This window comes from Protopterus annectens, chromosome 11.part0 (genome assembly GCF_019279795.1).
Source record: "Protopterus annectens isolate FY-2018-M chromosome 11.part0, PAN1.0, whole genome shotgun sequence".
NCBI classification, from domain to species: Eukaryota; Metazoa; Chordata; order Ceratodontiformes; family Protopteridae; genus Protopterus; species Protopterus annectens.
The window spans coordinates 609,429,392-609,447,467 of record NC_056745.1 but is presented as its reverse complement, the minus strand read 5'-3'; the positions used below and the strand labels follow the sequence as shown (position 1 = coordinate 609,447,467).

Here is an 18,076-nt window from a genome sequence, read left to right as displayed (position 1 = left end):
CTTTTCGGACCCAAGGTACGAGACACACTTGCACGTAGTGAGAAAGACGGAAAGGCCTTGTCTGCTGTGGGCATACAACCCCCAAAGGTTCTACTCCAGGAACCAGAAGGGAGGAAAGATATGGTTCAAGAAATCCCAAGGATCCTTTCGTGACACTTGTGGTGAACAATCCCCCCAGGGCAGAGGGGGCAACTCATATGGAAGATGCCCCTTTCAGGGTAGAGGGGGTCCACGTAACCAGGGAGCCAGAGATTCTTTCTCCGGCAGACCCTACCAGCGCTCCTGAGCAGTGGCCCGATTGCTTTCCTCTGGAAGCAGTCTGGGGTCGTTTTTCTCTGCACCTACCAGCCTGGCATCTTATTACTACTGATGTTTGGGTGCAGAGAATAATATCCAGAGGCTACCAAATACCATTCGACTTAACTCCCAGACCCGTCAAACAAATCCCTGATGTACCACCCAATCAGAGGGAATTAGCAGCCTTAGAAATAGAAAAACTGCTAAGAAAAAGAGTCATCCAACTAGTCCCACCAGAACAGACAGGATCCGGGTTTTACTCGAGGTTCTTTTCAGTGCTAAAGAAGACAGGGGACTGGAGACCAATCCTGGATCTCAGCCTACTGAACAAAATTTATCAAACCTCAAAAATTCCGAATGGTCACAGTACAGTCCATTCTTCCCTTCCTAGGGAAGGACAATTGGATGTGCTCAGTAGACCTACAGGATGCGTACTACCACATAAAGATGGATCATCGCTCCCGGAGGTTTCTCTGTTTCCGGCTGGGAACCAATCACTACCAGTTCAGGGCTCTGCCATTTCGTCTCTCGACAACCCCCCCCCCCGAGTGTTCACCAAGTGTATGGCAGTTGTGGTAGCCCATCTTCGACTACAAGGATTCCAGGTGTTTCCCTGTCTAGACGACTGGCTCCTTACTGCCCCGACCAGGAATCTCCTAGTCCGCAGCCTCTCTTACATTCAAGGTCTCGCTCTCCGCTTGGGGATTAGAGTCAACAAAGACAAATCTCTGATGTCCCCAACGAAGACACTGGAATTTATTGGAGCGGTCTTCGACACAACATCCTGTCAAGCTTCTCTCCCCCCTCACAGGCTTTTAAAAATAAGACACTAAATTCGAGACCTTCTTCCTCACACGTTTGTACCAGCACGTCTTGTACTGCAACTCTTGGGCTCCATGGCACCTGCCATTACTTTAGTACCACTGGCGAGACTGCACATGAGAATCCTACAGTGGCTCCTTTCTGCACAATGGTCATTGTTAACCCACCCACTCAACCACATGATACGCCTTACAAAACTGTTGCAAGGAAGAAATGCTGTGGTGGATGGAGCCACAAAAGAATCTTTGGTGTCGACCGTTCTGTCTTCCCCAACCCATGACCACGGTGACCACGGATGCTTCACTGTTGGGGTGGGGGATGGGGGGCATTTTCAGTTAAAGACTGTCCAAGGCACCTGGACTCCCATCGAGGCCAACTTGCACATAAATGTCCTGGAACTGAGGGCAGTTCTCTTAGCGTTGCAAGCGTTCCATGCATCCCTACCCTCGGGGACCATTGCAATTCATTCAGACAACATGTCAGTTGTCTGGTATAGCAACAAACAAGGCGGAACCAGATCTTACCCCCTGTGTGAGGGAATCCATGAGGATATGGCACTGGGCAATAGCTTCCAATCGCTTTCTTATAGCAATGCACATTCCTGGGAGTTCCAACCTTATTGCGGACAATCTGAGTAGGAACATCCTGATGCCTCACGAGTGGTCCCTCAACCCTGTAATAGCAGATCGGATTTTCCAACTTTGGGGCAAGCCTTGCTGCAACCTGTTCACTTCCCCCCTGAACTACAAATGCAGGAGCTATTTTGCCTTGATCCCCCTCAGGGGGAACCACCGACGGACGCTCTAACGCACGATTGGCCCCTCGGGTCTTCTGTATGCCTTTCCCCCATTTCCTCTCATTCCAGAATTTCTCCAGAAAGCTCAGAGGTTGAAAAGCAAAGTGATCCTCATTGCTCCCTACTGTTCACGTCAAGTCTGGTTCCCGTTCCTATGGCCTCATCTGATTCACAGCCTGTGGATCCTGGATCATTCCCAGGACCTATTATCTCATCCTCAGGGATTGATTCATCTGAACCTGCACAGTCTCTAGCTCACAGCTTGGTTCCTCCACTTCCAATGATTGCCAGGCTGCCTGACATCCCATCTCTTCTGCCCTCACACAAACCTTCCACTAGAAAGGTTTATTCTAGTAAATGGACTAGGTTCTCTATTTGGGCCAAAGACCAGAACTTTGACCCTTTCTCTATGCCTATTCAGAATATTCTACAATACCTGACTACTCTTTTACATGCAGGAGCCTTAGCTTCAACGATCACTGTACATTTAGCAGCTATCCCCAATTTTCATAATTGTCTTGATAATTCTTCAGTTATGTCACACTGCCTATGCAAGACCTTTTTGAAGGGAGTATTACATGTTAAACCTCTAGTCAAGCCTCCCTTAAAACCATGGGACTTGACTCTGGTGCTTCAGTTTCTCACAGGCTCTCCCTTCGAGCCCTTTGATTCATTTGATTTGAAATTTTTGTCATGGAAAACCATACTTCTAGTAGCACTCACCTCAGCGAGAAGAGTATCTGAGCTGCAGGCCTTGAGTGTCAAGTGGTCCTTACTTGATCTTCCACACAGATAGGGTGTCCCTTCATACTGACCCTTCTTTCTTGCCCAAGGTCATTTCTGGCTTTTCCATTAACCAATCTATTGACCTGCCGGTTTTCTTCCCAAGGCATTCTAATAGAGGGGAGCACCTGTTGCACACCCTTGATGTGCACCGGCAGCTTCGTTGTTATTTGGACAGGACTAAATCTTTCAGGAAAACAAACCAATTGTTTGTGGCCTTTGCAGGACCCAGATTGGGTAAACCTGTTTCCAAAGTGACTTTATCCTCTTGGCTTAGAAACGTCATTACCTTTATCTACCAACAGAATAAGCTACCCTTACCTTCCAGAATAAAGGCTCATTCTACCAGATCTATGGCTACTTCTGTAGCTTTTCATTCCAGAGCCACTATGGATGATATATGCGCAGCAGCCACTTAGGCAAGACCTCATACCTTCATATCTCATTACAAATTGGATTTGGCCTCCAGGGGACGAGCATCTTTTGGTTCTATGGTGCTCAGGTATATCCGTCCTTAGGGCCACCCAGGACTCAAGTAGCTGGGGACTTAGTCCTATCGGTAATGTATGAACAAAAGATTTACAACATCAGATAAAAAGTTATATCTTACCATAAGATTCCATCTGTGTTGTAGATCTTTTGTTCATTCATTACTTCCCGCCCACTTTCCCACTGCCTGGATTCCTGGTGGACTCTAAGAATTCCTCGTTCGGGTATTTGCTCAGACAGAGCCTCCTACCTTTTTTCCTATTACTACTTCTATCTAGGGCGGGCAAACTCGATCTGGAGTGTCTAGGAAAGGGGCATTGTGGGTAGGTTCTTAGCTGAGAGTTTTTGGCTTGCGCGAGCTGGAAAACGGCCGTATCAGTTCCGAGGATGGAACCGAGGTCCTATCGGTAATGAATGAACAAAAGATCTACAACACAGAAGGAACGTTATGGTAAGGCATAACTTCTTTTTATATTCTATTCCCCTACCAGACTCCACTCTATACCTAAAATTTCTCTTCCTCCCTACTTCTGTCCTTCCCTTTCCACATTTATGACCTTCCCTCCTTCATCTCTCATCTGCTCCTGTACAACATGTCAATCCATATATTTATAAGGTTGTTTGTTTGCTTCAAAATTTGTATAAGATGAAACACATTCGCATTATATGTTTGCTTAAATATGTACTTCATTGTAACAAATTTAATTATGTATTCAGAGCTTTTCTCCTCAGGTCTCTGCTGAAAAAGGGCATCTGCCCAACCAGAGTAACCCGGTTAACAAATGTCAAATAAATAAAATAAAAATAAAATCCAGGAGGAGATGATTTGCTTAGAAACAGCCAAACCCAAAGACTTGGGATGAAAGGAAACAAAAAGTTGATCAGACTTATGGATAGTCCTTATTTTACCCAAATAGTACCTGAGCTATCTGTGTAAATCCAAGGTATGCAGGACCCTCTCACTAGAAGACTGAGAAGAAGGGAAAAAGGAAGGAATTTGTACTGACTGATTCAAGGACAACTCATTTACTACTTTGGGCATAAAAGAAGAATTAGTACAAAGGGATACCCTGTCTCTGTGAATGGCCATAAGGGCCTGGAGCTCAGAAACCCTCTGAGCAGAAGTAAGAGCCAGCAACAAAACAGTCTTCCAGATACAATGTTACAAAGAAACAGAATCTGCAGGCTCATAAGGAACCTGAGTCTGTTCTTCCAAAACAAAATTAAGTTCCCAAGAAGGAGGAACAGGTTTTCCTGGAGGCCTAATATGCAGGACGCATTTAAGAAAACGTTTGAATTCAAAACAAGAAGTCAAAGGAAGATTCAAGGGCAGACAAGCAGAAATGCATGACAAATGGGCCTTTTCACAGAAGAATAGGCCAAGAAAAGTAAAAAAAAAAAAAAAAGGCCCAGTGGAGCACTTATCTGGTGTTGTACAGCAACAAGGTGTTCAAAGCAACTGCCAAAAATGGTGTTTGAACTAGTGGCAAAAGGAATTCTAGTTAGTTGCGTCCGTATGTCCTTTTTATGCCGTATGGTCTGTGTGGGGAGCATAAAAGATATTTTTTAGACGTTTTCATACTGGCCGAGTGTTGTGTTGCCCAGGGTGGGACATCCCTTCTATGAAGGATACTACAGCATTGATATAAAAGGACATCTTGAGGTTCTTAACATGGATCTTGAGGTTCTTAACATGGAAAACAGTTTTACTGATTGCTCTGACCTCTGCAAGAAGGATATCTAAGCTGAGAGCTATTATAGTGAATCAACCCTGTTTCCTTTTCGACAGGGACATGGTTTCTTTGAGAACTTATCCTTTTATGCCTAAAGTGGTATCCAAATGTACTTTAACCCAAACTATCCATCTCCATGTTTTCTTTCCTGAACCCAAAAATGAGGGAGAAAGGATATTCCATACATTGGATGTCCACAGACAACTCAGGTACTATCTTGACAGAACTAAATCTTTCAGATCTTTGTCTCAGTTGCTCATTTCTTGTGAAGATAAAAAGAAGAGGCAACTTGTGTAAAACAGACTTTTCCAAATGGTTGTTTAAGACTGTTATCTTTTGCTATTATCACTACAACAAAGCTATTCCTGGCATGACTGACACCCACTCTAAGACTATTTTCAAATGGTTGTCTAAGGCTATTACTTTGCGTTATACTCATTTACAGCAAAACTATTCTCAGCATGATCGAAGCTCACTTTCCCAGAGCCTTGGCTTCATCTATGGCTTTTTGGAAAGGGTTGGATTCTAGAATTATTCTAGAAGTTACAAGTTGGTCCTCTGTACGTACTTTTACAAAGTACTATAAGCTTGATTCCTTCTCTTGTTCTAGGTCAGGCTTTGCAAGAACCATTCTCCAGGGGATCTAGGATACATAGCACAGTTATGTAAGTAAACTTCCTATGATAGTAGATATTCGAATGATCACTGCTGCTTCCTTCCTCCATCCTCCCTTTTGCTTTTTGGTGTTTTTTTTTTTCCTAGCATTGTCCTTTCACGGCTCAGCCTCCCTCTCTCTGTTGGCAGGATCACTCTGAAAGGCTTGATGCCCACACTTGTCTTTTAGTCAGCTCATCTCAAGCTGCCTGATAGTTTGAGCATGTGGAAGGTACCCCGAAGCTTTAGAAGCTGGCCTGCCGTTATATTCTTGACAAGATGTAACCCATATAGCTAAGGCTACTGCAGCAATTATCATTCAGTCATTGACCGTTATGGTAAGTTTACTTGTACAACTATACTTTCTCACGTATTACCTCATTATGTACTTCTAACATTGTTGCTTAGTGGGCATTCTCCCTTTATGGGATTTTTTTTTTATAGAGGAGTGGGTAGCTTTTACAATTACTGGGACAAAATGTGCAATACCAAAATATGTACTATACATAAAATTATTTCTTTTTTCTTAAGTCTTCTTTTGTCTCCATCAACATAGATGAAGGAGTAAAAGTGCTGGTGCTTGAGTTGTCATTTGACTTATTTAGAGGTTTTTGCACTTAACATTTTGCCACCCTAATGGTAGCTGTTTGATATACTTAAACCGAATCTGCATTGCAGACCTGCTGAAGCTTGCAATAGGTTTCTTTTCTGGCTATGGCATTAATGCTGCTTGGCTTACCAAGAGCCTGCTGCAGGGTGACTGACATACTACACTGCTATCCACACTCTTCACTGTGATTGTTCCACAGGTGACCTGAACTACATGCTTCCCTCCAGGATAGGTGAGCTGGCCTTGGCTTCTCATTCTTACCCTCCCAGCTAGCTCCTGCAGTGTTCCCCTGCCAGATCTGCTAATTGAACCTTGTTCACATGGGCTGTAGCTGAGGCTGCACTTCTGTCTTCTATGGTGTCAGCAGTATATCTACATGTCTCTCTCTCTCTGTATATATATATATATATATATATATATATATATATATATGTATATATGTATTTTTTTAATTATAAAACAAGTATTATGTTAGCTAATTATCTTAGCTTTTCTGAGGAAAAGACAGCTTTGGTAAGCCTAGTTATATTTCTTGGTTAATTCATTAATAAGCAACTTAAACCCGGTGTAGTATTGCAGGTGAAGGATTAAAAAAAAATGAATGCAAATGAGGAAAATCTTTCCTTAGTTCTGTGGTCAGCTTTTCACAGTTCTGTGCAACCTCTTAAGAACAAAATACCAAAACACATTGCAGATTTTTCTGTAATGAGAAATACAATTTTACCTAATTTCTCTTAATTGCCTTCAGGTGTTCACTTTTCTCATTCTTTCATGGGTTGATATGTGGTTTTCCAGCTTCTTTTCAGAAGAAATTGTATTATATTAAATGTGGAACATTTCTGTTAACAGGTTATTGACAAAGTAAATTTGATGTTTTTGTTTGTTTTCCTTTAAGCTGGACTTTGCTGCTCTTTTTGCAAGTGCTGTTTTTGTGTTCTGTCTTAAATAATTTTCTTACAGTTTAAAATGTTAACATATTCAAAATCCCATTTCTGCTTTAGAATATTTGCTTCCTTTACTGTCTAGGAGGATGAAGCTGCAGAGAAGAGGAAACAGGCTGTTGTGGAACAGGTGATGGTGGATCAGTTATCAAGGTATGCTTTCTGTGATTTGGAAAACTAGCCTGTGTGAAGTAATTTGCTTTCTGTAATTTGGAAATCTAGCCTGCGTGAAGTAATTTGCTTTCTGTAATTTGGAAAACTAGCCTGCGTGAAGTAATTTTTTTAAACAGCATACTTTTTAGTTCCAGTTTCAAAATATGAAGGCTGACTTTTGTATAAATCATTTTTGTATACTGTTGTGTCATGAAATTAAGCTAGGCATGCATAGTACAGTCCAAGTGAGTAGTATGGGTCTGTTAATTTGCCATGTATAGTAATTCTTTGCAATGATGCTAGGCTTTTTGGACTTATGAGTTACTTGTCAGTTCCATAAGATGTTGCAGCTACACCTTAAATGCTGTAAGCATGAGCCACTGCAGTGTTGTTGTGTCTTTCGGCTTTTTCCGGTTAGGGGTCGCCACAGCGGAACACCGGTCCGCTAATGATTGGCAGTAGATTTTTACATGCCGAGTTGCCAGCCCTGACGCACAACCTGCAACGAAGGTACACCCATTCACACATGTCTCCACACAGACGACGCTCTAGCTAAGAATCGAACAGGACAACGTCTTACTGTGAGGCAACGCTACAGCAGCACCAACAGCTTATAATTACTTGTAGCAGCTCTAGAACACCAGCTTTATATTTTAGTATAATTCCTGTACATCTGACATCGGTAAGCCTTTTTAACTTGCATTCACCAAATTTAGGTGGTTATGATGAGCAATTAGTACAGAACTGGCAAATTTTTTGAGAGCCATCATTAACAGATCCAAGAGTTACATTTGGCATTGGAAGGCACATGTTGGACAGTCACGCAATTTTGTGTATCACCAGGGTATGATATGCTTTTTAAGCCTTTTTAGGGTTACAGTAGTTAGAGCTCTACACGCTTGCAGCTTTAAATTAGAAGTGGGACTGCATTTCCTTCTGGCTCTAGACACTTAAAGCATGGAGAACATGAAGCTAAATTTCATGCAGGTAGCTTAGTATTTTTTTAGCTTAATCACTAAAAGTGTAGGCAATACAAAATGACAGTCTTAATTATAAAGACAAGCTATAACCATTCTTTATATTGTTCTGCACTTTAACAAATGCAATAGGACATTGCTAGCCACTGTTAAATCATATTCTGTTAGAGTTGTTACCTTTTCTGCTGTATATTTTGAGAGTATCTCTTCAAACAATACATGAAAGGTTATAACTTAGGCATCTGTATATATGTAGAAACAGTAACCTGATCTCTACCACGATGTAAAAAAGACACACTTAAGAATCCAAAAGGCAGTAAGCAGATATTAAAATAGCAAATATTAAAATAAAACACTTGTAGTTAAAAGTCCATGAAGCATCTGTATATATGTTAGCCACACGCTACAAGCTAGATACTTGTCCAGAAGCAAGGCATGCTTTATTGGTATAATGCAGGAGATACTGTTTTTAACTGTCTACCACCATTTATTAGTTATACAGTATTTCTTGAGATTTTGTCCAGTTATTATTCTACTGCAGAAGCCTTCTCTGAAATAAGATAATGCATCTCTCACACAATCAGGTCCATCCTCTTCAAACCAGTAGGACTAAGATCTAAGGACTTTAGCAGCTTGGCATCTGACTTTTTCCCACGCTCTTAACTCATTTTTATTTATTCATAAGGTTCCTCATTCAGCTATGCTTTTTCAGATCTCATTTGCCATTCGAGCCTGCACCAGACAAATGGCTCTAGGCTTCACCTTTATCTTTTTTCATTAAGATTTCATTAACTTTGTCTCTTGTGCATTTAATCAGGCTCAGTTTTTGATCGAGTACTGATTTTCTTCATTTCAATGTCAGACCAAACCTTTTTCTTTCTTTTTTTTTCTGAAAAAATAATCCTGACTTCTTTTAGGCCTTGGTTATTTCACTGAATGTTTTCATCCTTAATATCTAAAACATTTTTCTATAGTATCTACTCTTAATAAATACATACACTTTCTATTTTAGTTTTTGAGTTTTGTATGTTTTGTCCAGTGTCTTCAGGTTTTTTTCCTTGTGATACCTGATTACTTTCTATTCCAGATGTCTGTATTGCACTGAACTTATGTTTTTTTTTCAGTTTTTTATCATTGTTAGTGTGAAGAGCAAGTCTGTTGGTTCTAAGAAGTATTTTTCCTTTGGGCACAAAACTCCAAACCAAGACAGGCATTTGTTGTATTATTTGTCTTGACCAACAGCATTGAAAATGGGACTGTGATATTTGGAGTACTTTCAGGAAACGTGTTCTAACAATTTGAGTAGAAGTTTTTTCCTCCCAGGAGTCCAGTGATGGGTCTCTTGATTTTTTCAGGATAAAGGAAAAATTCAGAAGCAAGGATTGGGGGGGGGGGGCTTACTCTTCCAAAGACATGTCTATTATTCCCTAAAATGAAACAGATATTAGATGATGATAATGCTCATGTTTTTTTCCCTAGCATGTAATTTATTTTTAATTTGTTAACTGGGTAAATGAACTGGTCTAATGACCATTTTCAGCTAAAATCCAGGAGGGCTGGAGGCAACAAATGGAAAAGGCATATGATTATCCAAAAAGTATGTACAGAAAAAAACAAAAAATATATATACAATACAGCTACCTGAAAACAGGAATAAAGGCAAACCTTAGAGTTGCAAGCATGGATATCAGTGGGTACATGATGGTAATTAAGACAAAATAGCATCATACTGCAGGAAATTTGTTTCAGCATTCACAATGACTTCAGAAAATCTAACTTCTTTACAGTTAAGTGTAATGGTCTTTACTACCTTGAAATGCTTTACTACAGATAATGTAGTAAAGTATTGACTGCCTTTATGGGAAAACTATAAAACAAAAAAAGAACAGCAGAAGCTTTTCACCAGTTTAATATAGAAACGTTTCACCAATTTAATATAAAATAACACATAGTACAAAGCTTTCGGATTACCGCTTCATCAGTGTATATTGATGAAGGGGTAACCCAAAAGCTTTGTAATGTGTGTTATTTTATATTAAATTAGTGAAAACTTTCTGCTGTTCATTTTTTTGTTTTATTGTATGTTAGTATCGGTCATAGTTTGCTGTAGTCTCTCCGTTTTGGTTATATTTATGGAAAAGCTAACATTCTTTACAGTTTTCACAGTGAAGGAATTCTGCACTCAGGCATAGTCAAGGTATGATTTTTTTATTCACTAGGTAGATATAAATACAGCTATAAAGTAATAACTTAATTATCCAGGTTCATTAAAACATCTGCTGTGTATAATCTCAGTAAGGTGTGCTCTCAAAGACTTTTTAAATGAAAGTAGTCTTTCATCCTTAAGTAACTTTTGAAGCAATGCATTCCAGGTTGAAAAAGACATTTTACAGAAGGCTGTCTCAGTGATAGCAGTGGTGTGTGGCAGCCATAACTGTTAAGGTACCAAAAATAACTTCAGACAACACAATTTAGCAGAGAATAGTTTAATTTATTGTAGAGAACACATATATGTGTCAGACAAGGTGACTTGAGGTCCTGTTTCCCTGAGCATAAAAAGTTTTTTTCTTTTGTATTATTTTTGACTCAAATCAACTATATTGTTAATATTATTTTGTAGCTACTGACCGACTAGATATGAACACCTTTGCATTATTTTTGCTAGCTAAGGCTCTCCTGACTCTCTCTTTGTACTTTCAATATTAGGTACAATTAATAAATTCATAATAGAATTTTCTGCACTTGCCATGCTGACTGTTTTATGTTGGCAGGAAGTAAGTCATCAAAAGAAGACTAAACTGTCAGGAGTCCATATCAAAAAGAAACAAACTTCAAAACAGAATATTCATTAAACATTTGTCCTTCTCATACACTTCTTCCTTCACATTCGCTGTTAATGCTTTGAAGCATCACTTAAGTCATACACTTCTTCATGAACTAACTTTATCTAGGGATGTCATTGTCCCCTTTACCCAGTCCTCATTAGGCCAATCATTAGAAATAATGCCACCTTTGGCAAGTGTCTGCCCAGACATATGCTGCAATTGGAACACCCTTACAGATACTGTACTAAAATGACACAAAGCCTAAACAACATGTCTGGACTGACTCAAAACCCTGTCACTATACTTGATATCCTACAGTCTGCTAAGAGGTTGCCTGTTTCTTGCATACAAGGCATCCTCCATCCCAATACTGATGGACTTACTGTACATCAGCAAGTCAGATAGCATCAGAAATCTCCAAGTCTAGGGATCACAGCCTGTTCTGCAACGTCAACAGAATGGTTTGGATGGACAGGTATACTTTACAGAGGATACTGCTGTCCCGGAACAGGCACCCTATCCACATAAAACAAAGTTCATCCCTGTACCATATTCAAATGCAACATGGATCTATGGTGGGGAAACAGAAAATTTACCCCAGGATAGTCCCCTATGCTGTTAACGGACAGAGGCAGCTCCCAAATGCTTTATCCCTTGCATTGGGTCCCATCAGATTATCTGTGGTATGAGCCCAGTGATTTTCATTGGAGGTGATATATAATTATTGACCACTGTAAGGCCAGTCTCTAACTGAATGCAATAGATTAATCCAAGCACAAAAGGGGAATTTTCTAGGCTTAAAATGACCCATAAGGGCAGCTAGACAAGTACTTATGAAAATATGAACCTATGACTGGTCAATGACAGCAATTCCTCAGATGGTTAGACAGTTTTCACTAGCTAGCAAACACTTTTCACATGCAGTTTATTTCTGTCCTTGGCATGCACAATGTTTATACAATCACTTTACAACTATAGTCGTGTCAGTAAAAACGTGTATATGTTTTGATGGAATAAAAAGACATCTTGAATAATTTTCAGTTACACATTCCTCTTCAAATACATTTTCATATAACTTACTAAAATCTTGAAATATTTTGTCTTCATTAGTTTTCTTCACTAAGTCCTAACTAATGTGGTCAGTGGCAATGATTCTGCTTTATTTATAATATGACCATTTTGCAATTTGATGCTTTTTCAGGATTCTAAAAGTTCCATAATCAACATTTGCAGGTAAAATAAAATGATCCCTAAAAAAATAATAAAAATTGCAGTCAACTTGAAATTTTAAAATATTTCCTTCACAACTAGAAAACAAGTTGGTTAACCATGCCTACCGAAAGCTGCCTGCTTCTTTAGCATGAGACAGTTTGTTTTGGTGACCTTCCTTTTAATCTCTAGGTGACTACAAATGGTACCTGCATTGTCTGGAATAAATGGGCAGTACTCTGTCATGATGAGTGGGCATTTCCCCCCTTAGAAGCAAGGATGAAGTCAAGTGCCATTCTGTTCTGCAGTGCCACACAGGTCATGGCAGTCTTTTCAATTGTAATCTGATTTATTGATTCAGGAGTAGCATTGCTTAATATTTCTAATAATTTAGGCAAATTTCTCAATTCCCCTATCGACTTCACTGCCCCATAAGCAGATATAATTCCTGCTCCAGAAATAACACCATCAAACAGATCCATGTGTGCTAATCCTTTAAATGCAATCTTTTTTACAGCGTGGCAATGTATACCCAAGGAACATTTGATTTTTCCAACTGGATTTTTAATGTTCTTTGTCTTTCTCTTGCAGTGAGCCTTAAGAATTCCACTTGGTAAAGTCTCTGCATTGTATACCTGGAATGACACAGCCTGTATAGCAACAACCCGACGAGTCTGTTGGTAGCCAGTGATATGCTTGATGTTCTTCGTGTTTCACTGTTGCAGTCATCACTTGTGGATTATCCCTGCTGGGTAGCCCTCAGCTGGCTTGAATACCAGAGTAAAGGATTACCCTCTTGCATCGGCTGCCCAGGCACTGAGGCTGATGTTAGGTCGTCAGGGCTATAAAAGGATCAGTCTTTCTTGTTGTGGAGCCCGAAGCAGAAGCAGTTTCGTGAGTGCGTCGGTCAGCCATTGTCAGAGTGAGGGAGTAACCATCTAAAGCTAAGTACCCTGTTGGGGAACCTTTTCTTGCTTTTATCCAATGTCAGAGAAAGTCAATAATTATCTCAGTTGTGGAAAATGGATCCCACGCCGAGACTTTCATTCCCTCTGCGTCACCTGCCTAGGCCCAGACCATGACGTCCCTGGATGTCAGTTCTGTGCCCTGTTTAATGATAGAACTATTAGAGGAAGAGCTGAAATTGTAGCTAGACACTTCAGCGACTCTTTTTCTCATAGTGGTATGACATTGATCAGTCGGGCGGCTGTGGAATTACCTAGAAAAAAGAACGATAAAAGGAAAAGCCTCAGAAAGTTAGGCTCGCAGACGACTCCGTTCCGAAGTCAGCCAGCCTTCCTCTTACTTCAGTTGCTGAACTCAGTGAGGTGCCTTCGCAGCCCCTGACGCCAGCCAAGGAACCATAAGGCCTCTGAATTCTCTAAGTCCAAGAACAAGACTACACCTAAAAAGACCCCCATCCCAGGGACCCAGACACCAGCCTCCTTCCTTCCAACCTGCCACGCAGTCCCAGCAGCTGCTCAGAATGGCAGAGGATTTAATCACTCTAATTAGAGGAAGCCAGCCTACCCAAGCCACCCCTGCTAAAAGGAAGAGAGAGATTTCTCCTGAGCCTCTTTCTGACCAGGGCTCAGAAGGTTCAGAACCAGATGATTCTACACTGAAGACCTGCCATTTGCAGCATTTGCAGGCATCTACTGAGACCCGTTTGGAGTCTCTTACGCGCCAGATCCTTCTTCTCCTGCTGAGACGTTGGCCTTCTGTCATGCGGTTGGGTCCGGAGCCACTTCGCAGGCACCGCCTTCCACAGAGACAGTTCCGGCGACCGACACCAGGCAGAGACCAACGACCACTCCACCGGTTAAGCTTACTTTGTATAAGGCCTCTGAATTCTCTAAGTCCAAGAACAAGACTACACCTAAAAAGACCCCCATCCCAGGGACCCAGACACCAGCCTCCTTCCTTCCAACCTGCCACGCAGTCCCAGCAGCTGCTCAGAATGGCAGAGGATTTAATCACTCTAATTAGAGGAAGCCAGCCTACCCAAGCCACCCCTGCTAAAAGGAAGAGAGAGATTTCTCCTGAGCCTCTTTCTGACCAGGGCTCAGAAGGTTCAGAACCAGATGATTCTACACTGAAGACCTGCCATTTGCAGCATTTGAGAATTTGGATGCTGAAGACCATATTCTTCCTGCCAGGACATCTCTTTTGGGGAAACTTTTAATTCCCTCAGGGAACATCTCCGCTGTGAGTTGCAGGAATTACCCTCATTCAAAGAAGAGACTGAGAGAGTTCCTTGATTTGCCACAGCATAAACCTCTGGCCATTCCCCCTATCCTGGATGTGGTGGAAGATGTCTTCCTGGAGTCTGCACTCACCCCTGACTCTCTCTCACCTGCACCCAGGAAGCCAGATAGATATTACAGGGTGCAAGACACCCACAAGTAACTTTTTAAAAAGGCAACTGCTGACACAAAGGTCATTACTCAGGGTCCTAAGGGGCCAAGGGCTAGTTCCTTTAAAATTCCCATTCCAGCTGACAAAGAGAGCAGAGCCTTGGATAGGTTAGGCAAAAAAGACTACACTTCGGCTACCCTAGCCATTAGGGCCTTGAATTGTCAATTCCATATGCTGAAATACCAGCAAAATGTACTGAAATTACTTAAACAGAAAATTTCAAACCTACCAGATCTTATCATTTCCACCTTCCAGGTAGCCAAACATTCCCTGCATTGTGGGTTTGATGCCTTGGAGACCTCCAGCAGGGCTGCAATCACTGACTCTGTAATCAGAAGGTATGCCTGGTTGAGGGAACAACCTTTGCCCGACCAGGTAATATCCAAATTGTTAGATGCCCCTCTGGATAAGGACCACCTGTTTGGACCTAAAGTTGAGGAGGTTATTAAGAAAATGAAAGACAAGGCCAAGTCCATGCAGACTGTGAAGGATTTCCTGCAGGTTCAGCCTCCCAGGTTCAGCAGGAACTTCCCCACAAAACACTGGTCCTTTCCTGCTGAAACAAAGCCCATCCAAAGGAAGACACACAGGGACAGACCTACAAGGCACCAGTCACAAGGCCAACAGAGATCCAGGCAATGGCCCACTGCAATGCCTAGGCAGGGGAGTTCTAAGCCCCCTCCCTTCTCCAGGGACTGACAATGACTCCACACTCCCTCTGCCCCACAACCCCCCACAGAGACTAGGAGGAAGACTTTCCGTCTTCCTAGAGAATTGGCAGGCCATCACTTCAGATCTATGGGTCCTAAAAATTATTAACAGTGGGTACAGATTCTCTTTTAAAGAAAGCCCCAGATATTCAGGGATTGCCAGATGTATCAGCAAATCAGAAGGCAGAAGCCATCTGTCAAATACAAAAGCTTTATGCCCAAGGTGCTGTGGAACCTGTACCAAAGGAACAGGCCGGAAAAAGATTTTATTCAGAACTGTTCCTGATAACCATAAAGGAGGGCATCTGGCATCCCATTTTAGACCTGTCCACTCTAAATCTGCCCCTCCTGGTACCAAAATTCAAAATGCTGACCTTGCACAAACTCTTACCAATGTTGATACCACATGCCTGGCTAGTAACCATAGATCTGAAGGATGCCTACCTCCATATTACCGTAAGAAAGTCCTGCAGGAGTTTCATGCGATTCATAGCAGGGACACAGCAGTTTCAGTTCTCTGCTCTGTCGTTTGGCTTATCCACTGCTGTCAGAGTATTTACCAAGTGCCTAGCTGCTGTCATTGCCTTTTGCAGACAGAAGGGCATTCAGATTTATCCATACTTGGATGACTGCCTCATTCAGGCAGACACCAAGGAGAGACTCCTGCAGAACCTCACTTTTGTTCAATCTCTCCTATTCTCCCTGGGCTTCACAATCAGCCAAGAGAAGTCCCAATTTCTCCCCTTAAGAAAGTTAACCTTCCTGGGAGTTCTTCTGGACACATCATCTCAAACAGCCTCCCTCCCTTAGGAGAAGCAGAGATTTCTCCACTCATGCTTCACACAGCTGGCCCGCAGGACCCACCTCACAGCAAGAAAATTCCTGCAAGCGCTGGGGTACATGGCCTCCTGCATTCTGCTGGTACCCCTAGCCAGACTACACATGATGAAACTACAATTGTACCTCAGGAACCTCTGGTGCCAGCACTCACAGTCACGAGAACTCCAGTTGCTCCTGATTCCTTGCTTAAAGAAGGAGCTCTTATGGTGGGCAGAGGCATGTACCCTAAACAAGAGCCTTCCCTTCATCACTCTTCCACAGGACCAGACCATCAGCACAGATGCCTCAAACACAGCCTGGGAGGCACACCAAGGGAGTATGTGCACTCCGGGCATTTGGGAACAAGAGGTTCAGGGCCTCCATATCAACCTAAATGAGACGTTGGCAGTTCACCGGGCAATCCTAGTTTTTAAGAACACCTGAGACCAGGAGTGCTCTTAATCAAGACAGACAATACAACAGTAATGTGGTACATCAACAAGCAGGAGGGAACCCTCTCTTACTCCCTATGTTGCTTAGCTATGCAAATCTGGCTGTCAGCCTCATATCTGGGACTGCACCTGATAGAGCAATATATCCCAGGGAAACAAAACACCCTGGCAGACCAGCTAAGCAGAAGCCTCCTGGATCCCCATGTGTGGCAGCTACACAAGGGGACCTTCCAAATCATCACCCAACTCTGGGGATCTCGGACATAGACCTTTTTGCAACCCGAGAGAACCACCAGCTAACCAAGTTCTGCTCCAGAGAGTTTCATCCGGAAGCATGGAGGGTGGATGTTCTGTCCTTCCACTGGGGAAACCTGCTTGTGTACGCCCCCCCCCACCCCTAATCCTCAGGGTACTTCTCAAGATCAGGGTGGAAGGAGCAAAGGTTATTTTCATTGCTACAGACTGGCCCAGACAGCACTGGTACCCCTTGCTCCTCAGTCTGGCCAGACAGCCTCCCATGAACCTGCCCCTGTCAGAAAGCCTTGTAACTTAGGAGAAAGGGACAGTACTACAACCGAACCTCCCTACTCTCAAACTGTCCGCATGGCTGATTCCCCAAAGGCGGATGACCCCACAGCCTTCAGCAGGCAGGCTTTAAACATCAAGGAGGCCAGAAAGCCCAGCACCAGAAAATCCTACTCAGCCAAATGGAAAAGATTTACTATCTGGTGCCACAGCAAGGACATCAACAGCTCTCATGCCACTCTGCCATTGGTTCTGGACTACCTGGCAAAACCCGTAGAACAGAGATTGTCTTACTCTTTCATCAAGATACATGCCTCGGCTATTTCTGCCTTTGTCCAGTCAAATCAGCCTATATTTTCCCAACACCTGTTAAAAATGTTCCTTAGGGGGTGGCACACGTCAGACCACCTAGAAGACCACCTGCTCCAGCATGGGATCTGAACTTTGTCCTGGAAAAATTGACTTTGTCTCCCTTTGAGCCAGCTGCTTCAGCTGACCTGAAGTACCTCTCTTGGAAAACTGCATTCTTGCTGGCCATAACCTCAGCCTGGAGAGTTACTGAACCACAGGCCCTTATGGCCACTCAACCATTCATTATTATCCATGCTGCCAGGGTGTCTGTCAGGACTAACCCCTCCCTTATGCCAAACGTGGTCTTGGAGGTTACCCTCATCTAGGCCATCCATCTCCCTGCCTTATTTCCCAACCCCCAGAATAGAGGGGAAAGAATTTTGCATACCCTTGACATACACAGACAATTGAAATATTACCTGAATAGGACCAAATCAGTCAGGAAATCTGACCAGCTTCTGATTTGCTTCACTCCTGGGAAAGAGGGGAAGCCCATTTCCAAGCAGACCATC

General features: G+C 42.5%; 1 protein-coding gene across 1 annotated transcript in view; it reads left to right on the top strand.

Annotated features, from left to right (window-relative positions):
- The window catches only part of CAPS2 (calcyphosine 2), a 2,181,571-nt gene that overhangs the window by 548,054 nt on the left and 1,615,441 nt on the right, over window positions 1–18,076 (top strand). The window contains exon 6 of the mRNA XM_044087229.1: window positions 7,211–7,278. Coding sequence (XP_043943164.1) covers window positions 7,211–7,278 — 68 coding nt within the window. The remainder of the gene's footprint in view (window positions 1–7,210; window positions 7,279–18,076) is intronic.